Raw genomic sequence first — 9,928 nt, forward strand, 5'->3', positions numbered from 1 at the left:
AGTAATTTTGCATTGTAAATTTGCATGGTAGTAATGTACACGTACCGTTGCTACATGTGAATACTTTTTCAAATTTTCTTTTGAATACTTTCTTGAAATGAGGATCACCATTGGGGACACATACCACTTCAAATGGATCGCGGTCCATTTCTATCAGTACGACCACCGCACATACAGACCACAACGGGACAGTTTTGCTGTATGAAATGCTCCTCTCCGTTCGAGATGGCATGGTTTGTATTTGGCAAAAAAATTGAAATTTTTGTAACTCGTGCTTTTCAGTCTCAAAAAAATCTGCCACAAATTGTATAGCTAGGCATACATATCAAGATTGTATGTCAGAAATTTTTAAATATGTTTTATTCAGGGAAATACAAAAGAAAAATTTCTGACAAAAATACTTGTATTTTACTCCTACATATTGTTAGCTTGTTTTTCTATAGCCCAAAACATAACGAGTCTCTACCGAAACTTCAGACGGATATGAGGACCATGCACTACGGGAAAACCAGGCTTTGCCGTGCGGCACATTGCACGGCAAAGGCGCCTAAATGCACGGCAAAGCCTTTGCCGTGCGTGCACGCACGGCAAATCGTGGACGGCAAAGAAACCAACGGCAACGCCGCCTTTGCCGTGCACGTCCAAAGTTTGCACGGCAATGACCTTTGCCGTGCGCGCCCTGGGCTGTCGTGCGTCAGACGCTTTGCCGTGCGTCCATGCCTTTGCCGTGCACTTAGACGTTGCCGTGCGGCCAGATCGTTGCCGTGCGGCACGTCGTTGCCGTGCGGCACGTCGTTGCCGTGCGGCAGCTCTGTGCCGTGCGGGTGGCTTTGCCGTGCGCCTGCACACCAGCATGCACGGCAAAGGCCCCTCCAGGCACGCCCACCAGCTTCCCAGATCTACAGGCTGCGGCCTATGATATGTGGACCTATGATATGTGTGAAAGTGTGATGCAATATGTAATAGTGCAAAAGTATCTCCCCTAAACCCTAAACCCTAGCCCTAACCCTAACCCTACACCTAACCCTTACTAGTAGATCAGGCACATCCTCGATCGTGTGATAATGGCTCTAGCTGCGGGTATATGTGCCAAAGGGTCCCAATCTTGGTTCTCCATGTGTATATGTCCTAAACAAACCTAAAAGAATGAAAATGTACATTGGTGCACCCTCGCGGAGAAATCTAGGGGGGTAGACCCGCCGGGGCACACATTCCGCTGTTTTGGGGGGAGGAGGGGGAACGACCGCCGGAGCACCGAAACCCCACCAAATCTTGCATGTGGACCTATGATATGTGTCAAAGTGTGGTGCAAGGTCTAATGGTGCAAAAGTAGCTCCCCGGTGTGACCTTCCTCATATTTGGGCGATTACACTTAGCAGATTTTCCGAAGCGCGTATTAATTGCTCTGAAACCATGATATATGTGGGGGATGAACATGGAGAGTAATTTTATATTGCACATTGTCTTAAGTAACACTAATAAATAGTCATCAAAAAGTAAAACTAATAAAAAAATAAATATAAGTATTAGATGAAATAAAATAGAAAGAAAAACAAATAAAATGAAGTATGGCGCACGACAAAGAAGGAGTGCACGGCAAAGGCGCCTTTGCCGTGCATTTTGTCTGGCTTCACGGCAAAGGGAGGCCCACGGCAACGTCCCAGTCCTTTGCCGAGCACAGTTTCTTTGCCGTGCGGCCTCTGTTGGCTTTGCCGTCCTGGTTTCTTTGCCGTGCACGTTTGAGGGACTTTGCCGTGCGAGGGGACATTGCTGTGCGGCACGGGTGAAGTTGCCGTGCTCTGTATCTTTGCCGTGCGCCACCCTGTAAATTTGCCGTGCACATATTCATTGCCGTGCGTGCCTCTTGCGGCGCACGGCAAAGACTTCTTTGCCGTGCGGTGCCTCACGGCAATGATAGGCTGCACGGCAGCGCCTGATTTTCCCGTAGTGATGCATACCTTTTCCTGAATTTGTTTTTGAATCTTTTTGAAACATAGAAGTATAAATTTCTTCCTAGTTGCACCCGATAACTAATAAAAGTTCATTCTAGAAAATTAGAACATGGTACCCTTCTTCTCGAAGCAAAAAAGGCCCAACCCAAATTTTTAATTTCTTCTTCAAATAAGAAACTAAACATCCAAGGTAGAGGTCAGCGACCACGAGTTTCAGCTATACATGCTTTTCCAGGCATGAAAAAAGTTGAGATAAACGTTGGGGCTGCAAATCATTTAGCTCGCAGCCTCTGCTACGTACAAAATACGAATCTCACTGGTCGACAATATCCGTGAGATAGTTCAGTCCAACGACCGGACATCTCCGATGATGTGACTTAACAGCACAGGGAAATCAAATTTAGACATCAACGACGAATATTGTGTGAAACACACGGACACGGGGTTGTGTGCAAGAGCATAGTATACGATGCGCATACGGTACGGTATCCGGTATGCGCATTACAATAGTCCCCGGCGAGGCTCCAAAACGCACCTCGTTTTTAATGTTGGAAACAATAAAACTTAAGGTAGAGACATTATTTCAGAAGACGGTGTGTTTCTTTCTTGCCAAATCTTCCATGACACCAACATAGCAATCGAAGCTATGGCTTTTCTCGATTTCTCTTGCTTACGAATCATCTCCCCCCACCACTCTTTGCCGGGACCTGTGGGTTGCCAACTATTTGGATCCACATGGTGAAGCACGACCCATTACTTCACTTTGGACCATATACAGATAGTGAACCGGCATTTGAAGAGGAGGTGTGAGGCTGTTTCTTGCGCGCGGTTACAAAGCCTGCATTGCTCACAATTAGGCCATCCCCTTTTATCAATTCTATCCGCCGGTCCATATTCTATTTTGAATGACCAGCCAAGCAAAAATCTTCCTTTGGTGGTGTCCATGTTTTCCAAACAAAGGATGTTAACAAGGAGAACTTGTTTGTCCAAAAAAAAAATGCATTTTGTAAGCAGACTTAGACGAGTGCATCCATCATTTGTGAGCTTCCAGACAATTGAATTTGAATTGTTGGAATCCATGTGCACCGATTGCAGCATCTCCCAAAAGGTTTTAAAATTGCACAATGTGATCAAAAGAGAGGCTATCATGTGTGTTTACGGTTTACGTGGGTAACCCAATGGCCATCTTCCAAAGCTTTGGTAACATGCTCTCCTTCTTTTTCGAGCATTCTAAAATGAGGCGGGGGGGGGGGGGCGATGTCCTTTGGTCACATTCCATTGAGCCATGGAGCTTCCCAAAAGAGATATTTCTTCCCATTTCATATGGTAACTTTTGTAGCCGCCACATACAGCTGTTGATGCGTGCAAGGGGCCCCAAGGCCAATCCATGGCTTGGTATCATCATTCCACTAATAGCATAACCATCGCATGAGTACGGCCGCGGCAAATTTTTGGATTGATGATCCCAAGCCCTCTAAATTCCTTTGGCTTCAACATGGTCTCCTAATCAGCCTTGCACTTTCCTCCGGAAACCTTGTCACAAGAAGCTCAAAGAAAAAGCTCTTCTAATACTATCAATTTTCATGGAGATGTTGAGTACGGTGATGAAATATATGTCAATGTTGGTGAGCACGGACTTCACAAGAGTTGTTTGGCCGGCCATGGTGACATGCTTTCCAAGCCACATGACAAGTTCGGCCATTTGTCTTCCAAATTAAGGTTCAAAGTCTTTGGTCTTTTCATAGAAAGTGGAAGCCCAAGATACTTCATTGGGAAGCTCGTGCAGGAAGCCGAAAAAGCTTGAAGAATGTTGTCCGAGTCAATTCCCACACATCTTATAGGAGCAACTTGGCTTTTTGCGCAATTGGCTACAAGACCGGTGACCTCACTGAATTGATATTAAGTGGAAGCTAGGAAATTGATGTCGTCTTTGTTAGGGGTCGTTTTTGTGATTATTGTCCACACAATTTCCTGTCTCAAAGCGCCTGGAGCCAGCGCGCCTCCATCGCCCTGCCTCTATAGCTATAGGACACGAGCACGACCAGCTCGTGAAAGGCAAGAAAAGTAAATTCTGCCCTTCACAAGACTTCAGGTTTTAGAAAAGAAAATGAAAGTGGAATTGTTTAGCAGTACGAGCACATGCAGAGAAATGGAGAGCGAACCTATGAACGCCATTCTGGTCCACAGACTCCCTCTATATACGAAGGCATCGAATCAAACTATATGACATCCTACTCCGATAAAATAACCTTGCATTGCATCTTCCAGATACGCCGCAAAAGTAATCACTAGAAGCCGGCGGCTTGCAATCATTCAGGGGAAGGCAAAATATACCGTTTTTTTCTTTCCAAAAAGGTGCTGAGCATGTACTTGGAACAAGGGCGATTCCAGCACAATTCTGTCACAGAAGAGAATGGGACAAGAAAAGCATGCTGTGGAGTGTGATCTACGGTTTCAGGCTTCAGCACTCCATAAAATCACATCACACAATGCCTCCCACGAAATAAGGGAAAACTACAGTACATCACATCATATGATAATACCAAAATGCTGCAGCCGGACCTCATCAGCCAGCTGAACCGAAGCTCGAGCTCCCAACATTCAGTAAATTGCTGATGTTTCATGCACGCGTTAGAAGAACACCTCTGGACTACTGAGGTTTGACATCTACAGGAAAATCAACTATATATACAGGCACGGCCTACCCCAGCTAGAAAGACATGTAAGCAACACTAGTTGACCACCGCAGATTAACCGTTGGACTCGACAAGGCAAAATTCGCACCACATAAGCAGAAGCGGACGAGTTACTGGTTCGTGCATGACAGGATACCTGCCAGGTTAATGGGCTAACAGCAGTTGTTCATGTGCATATCCACATGACAACAGGTAGTATCACACCACACATATGGGTATGAGTTTCAGAACGAACATGATCACTGAAACAGTGGGATTTTGTTCTTCTACGTGCCTTTCTTGCCGTCAGCCGACAGTGTGACGAGTGTACCTGCTGCATACGCGATGGTGCTACTCTCATCAACACCTGTTCTGGGGAAGTTCTTGTTTTCTCCACATTGTGCTGCTGGATGCTTTGGAGCCACATTCTCTGCGCGCAACAATTAAGATGTTTTAGTGAGTATAGAAACAAGGCATCGTGTAATCTTTATCAAAAAAAGGCATCGGGTAATGCGTGTAAGAACATATTCTCAAGCTGCATACTCTGGCTGGGAGTGTTCCACTGTGTAGTTGCCAAATTTGAAGGACAATCAGGGCCTTGCCGAGCTGAACTTGGTGTTAGGCACTCATTGCGTGACGTAACAACACTCTTCTCTTTTGGTAAAGGACTTGATGACAGAGGTTCAAAGATCACAGGGACCACGTTTGCTGCACTGGAATGGTGGGCTTCAGGCATGGTGATTTTTGCAGGAACTTCGGGCATCTTGCCACGGAGGTGAGGCGCCATACTTCTTGGCGCAGAGCCTGGGTGTGGTGCCATACTTCTTGGTGCACCGAGCTCACGAAATGCCTTACCACGGAGGTGATGCGCCATACTTCTTGGCGGAGAGAGATAAGGTGCCATACTTCTTGGTGCACTGATTTCAGGCTCCATACTTTTTGCTGCAGATAACTGAGGGGCTTGACACACTACGCCTGGAGTTGCAGCAACAATGCCCTGAGCATCTGTTGATGATGAGTATCTGTGTTCCCTACTGGGCACAAGGGATCCCTGGGCTTCAGTTGTCATACTTGGCGCAACAGAATGTAGGCCTTCCATACTGGGAGATGAGGAGTTTCCATGTGTTGGTCTTGATACGTCAGAGTCATGGCCTCTAGAAGAACTTTGTGAGAGGAGATCATGACCATTATATTTCATTCTTGGTCCAGCAGCATCCCAGACATTAACACCACGCAACACACTCCTTACTAGGGCATCACGACCTAGAGGTGCCTCTACTGGTGCAAGAGGATCTTGGCTGTTAGTACATTGGGGTGAAGAGCTTTCAGAACAAATACTTAGGGTGGGGGAATGCTGTCCTTTGAGAGCTGCATTTGTCACATGAGAACGACCAAATGTGGAATTTACTGGACCATCATGACTAGGAGTTGCAGACTCAACATCCATATTTCTTGTCCAAATGGAGACAGATTCCGGTGTTCTACTTGTAGGAGAACTGACCATTTTTTCAGAAGAGTTGTACCATAGTGATGGCTGCAATAGGAGGGAAACAGTTAGGAACAGAAACATGCATGGACAAGCCAACAACTTGAAGAGACAAGGACTAAATATAAGAGTATTTACAAAAATGGGAATCATACATACAAACTACTGAGTGACATACTAGAACCTCTGACACCATTGAAGGGTAGAGAGTGGAAATATTGCAATGACTATAATATTGATTTGTCATTTGGGCAAACATCATGAAATAAAGCTTTCCAAGAAGATGCATACACATTGCGAGGCGGAGAAGGTAAATAAGATGCCAACTTTGTCGAACAGTACATATCCCTTCGTTTCACAATATAAGGATGTACTTCGAGTGCTCATATTTGAGCTTTGACCATAATTTGGTAATGCTTACAAAGCCATAATTATGAGAAACTGCTTTATAATACAAATCCAATGGTGTCTATTTTGTGTAAGATAATAACAATTATTATTGGACTAAATGTTGGTCAAAGCACAAATTTGGACAATCAAAATACACCTTACAAGTTCAAACAGGAAGTAGTACTACACAAAGAAGCTAATAATAACTATGCCATCAAGACTTCAGCAACAGCTAATTTTTTAGACGTTTAGGAGACCATTAATTCCATATGAATAATTAAAAATATCTACAAACTAAAATTTGATATTCTTACTTTTATTAAAAAAAAAATTGCACGAATCTCTAAAGGCTTGTCTCACTTCCTTGGACCCAAGGTATGGGTTAGTCATAATTTAGCTAATGTTAGCTCTCTCATTGACACACTTATTGTGGCAAGCCAGACATCTTGCAGAATTTACTGCTACTACAGTGGTCATCAAATGTGCACTTATATACAGTATACTGCCAGAGTAACTTACACTGTACTTAAGTTTCGTCAAGGTATCCAGAAGTAATTCCTCTCCAACTATTATCATCATTCTCTTGACCATTTCATCACGAGTAATCTTATTTTCCTGTGCAATAAAAATGGTTTGAATGAACACCCAGAAGTAAACTGACTGCAAAATTGAATGATAATTGACAACCGAACTGTAAAATTGCCAAGCTAGCAACACCTTCAACTCCTCATAGTGGCGGTAGAGCAATTCCCTTGCTAAACACGATATACTGTCTTGAATTGCTTCAAAGAGAACTCTGAATGAGATCCATGGAGAGGTTGGGCCTTCATTAGTTCGGCACAGTACCTACATACAGGTGAAGAGTCCCGTTTTAAAAAAAAACATACAGATCATAGTTGAAAGAATTATTAGTTATATTAGTTTATGATAGTACTAGAAGTGCTCTTTTGACCACATAAAGGAACAAAGAGCAGTAGTGTTAAACTAAAATTTTGACATGCATTCTCACAAATGCTAATACTCTGAAATGCATTCAAGTGAATAGCATGTTATACCCTATAGCTCCAATTGGAAAGTAAGAAAATAAGAGTTGAAGGCGACTCACAGGTTGAAGAATAGAAAGATCGGCTTTCACTTCTTTTGGAGGTGGGCGCAACCACAAACCCTTCAAGCTAAGAAAATACTCTGAAAATAAGTACAGTAAAGTGGATCACTAATTTAACCCATGTAGATATACATGAACAGAAGACTAAACGCCTAATATTACCTTGAACTTTTGGAGCAAGCCTGAAACTTATAAGATATTCCAAAGAAATATGCGTTCCTAGATGTGATGGCCACATTATATAATAGTTTGGGTTTGAGCAATTATCAACGCCCGAATCATAAATGCGTAGAAACTCCTCCTGTGAACCTGGTTTGATAACTCCTGTGTTGCCCAATATGGCTCGGCACAGCAGCATATACTGTACCCCTTTTTCGTCAACATCACAAAAGCCCACACTGCGAAATCATGAAATGTTATACACCCTCCAGTAATGTGCAACTAAGCAGAACATTAAAACTATCTAATGAAACAAGAACCTGGTGAAGGCACGGTTTTCGGGTGACAGATAAATGCCAGCGCCAATTTCAGTCTCATGAGTGATCTTTTCAGTGCTAAGAAGACCATTAGTTATAACACTGACGATGTCTTGCTTTCCAGATCCAAGCCATCCATATCTAGCAATTGCAGTGCCAGATTTCTGTCCTGTCAACCTCATCTGTCTTTCAAAAGCTTCAAGTCTAAATTGTGCAGTGATATCCTTTGGGGAGTACCGATGAATATGAAGAATGTTGTTAGGCACTGCAAATGAACCCATACCAGAGAGGAAAAGATTCTGAACAAACATAAAGCTTTCGCTACCTCTTTCAACATGTACAATCTTCTTACGCAATACATTCAGAGCAGAAGAATTCTGTAAAACTGGAGGGCTGGCTTCAAGCATAACTTGTTTTGCAACATCAGATGGAGGCTTCATGACATTACCGCCCAGAACACCTTGTGCACCACCTTTACCAACACCGGTGCCTAGTCTTGTGGATTCATCAACTTGCTCATCAAAGAATGAAGACGGAAAAGACCACTTGTTAGTGCCATCAAGCCATGCGACAGATCGTTGTTTTCTTGTATTTAGGTTCACCAAGGTCATCGATAAGAAATCAACCAGAAGAGGCTGGTCATCCATCACAACAACGACACTAGACTTGTCTTCTTTGAATGCATCAACAATAGATTTCACTACTTTGTCAGGAAAATCACACCAAGAACCTTGTCTGTAGAACACAACACGACTTGGCACTCCACTTTTCAGGTAATTAACGCAATCATTAGCCAGATTAGGTTGACTGTGGCAACTGTGAGCAGGCTTAGAAGATGCATTCTCCTTTTCAACACGACCAGACTTAGATTTTTTCTGCAAGCAATCATCGACAGGCTTGCGCTTCGGGCACAAAGCATTTAACTTTTGCGTTGGATCCATTGATGCGTTAGTTCCTGATAGAAAAACAAAGAGACATGGAAATGGGTAACCGTAATATGATACACAATATGCAAGTCTTCCTTTACTTTATAAAAAAGAGTAACACAATCATGTAAAGTAACAGTAAATGTACACCACTACAGGTATGGAATACATCAGAGAGTTAATCAGCACTAGTTTGCAAACAGAACTGGACTTCAGCAGAGCACATCTCAAACGACTGGATATTGAAATGGTTCAGATACAGGCATCATCATTCAGTGGACACATTCTCCAAAGAGCCATGCAGTAAACATAATGAAGTACTTGTCTGCGGATCTTTTGATATGTAAATCAGTATACAGGAGTAGAGAATACAACACATGGGCAGTCTGACTACGCTTCTCAGTGAGGCCACATAATATTCTGGAACTTAATTCCTTCCGATAGAGTAGAGAACACAAGCTATTGACTTTTAGAACTACCAATTCTTCTTGAACAATGTATCTTACAGAACACTTGTATTCAATCTTTGGCAAAACAACAACTGCATCTGAAGCCATCCTCATCAGAGGGGCAGAGGTCAATGACAGCTAAATGAATTTTCAGTTGAACAGTCTCTTGTAAACAGAGGAATAATCATGCACTTGGAAGGAATTATTTGATGCCGATCCTAGATGTAGATTTACAGTGCATTGCATATTTGCATACTCAAATAAACACTAATTTTTTTGAACTGTATTTAAACAGAGAAACTCAGATACAGAACACTTGTATTCAATCTCTGGCAAAACAATAACTGCATCAGAATTCAGAAGCCATCTTCATCAGAAGTAATCAAGTATGCATATTTGCATAATCAAATAAATATTAAAAAAAATTAGACTGTATTTAAGCAGAGAAACACTGAAATAAAACAGTCCA

The 9,928-nt window shown here is 42.8% G+C and overlaps 1 protein-coding gene across 1 annotated transcript; it reads right to left on the reverse strand.

Moving 5' to 3' along the window:
- Positions 1-4,684: 4,684 nt before the first annotated feature.
- On the reverse strand, positions 4,685-9,047 carry LOC124674996 (inactive poly [ADP-ribose] polymerase RCD1-like). The gene is made up of 8 exons (XM_047211060.1): positions 8,088-9,047; positions 7,771-8,006; positions 7,609-7,688; positions 7,221-7,349; positions 7,023-7,118; positions 6,050-6,161; positions 5,171-5,779; positions 4,685-5,057 (listed from the first exon to the last, which is right to left on the reverse strand). The coding sequence occupies exons 1-8, from the start codon at positions 9,023-9,025 to the stop codon at positions 4,915-4,917; spliced, it is 2,343 nt and encodes a 780-aa protein (XP_047067016.1). The 5' UTR covers positions 9,026-9,047; the 3' UTR covers positions 4,685-4,914.
- Positions 9,048-9,928: the final 881 nt, after the last annotated feature.

The sequence above is a fragment of the Lolium rigidum genome, chromosome 1 (genome assembly GCF_022539505.1).
Source record: "Lolium rigidum isolate FL_2022 chromosome 1, APGP_CSIRO_Lrig_0.1, whole genome shotgun sequence".
In the NCBI taxonomy this organism is placed as follows: Eukaryota; Viridiplantae; Streptophyta; class Magnoliopsida; order Poales; family Poaceae; genus Lolium; species Lolium rigidum.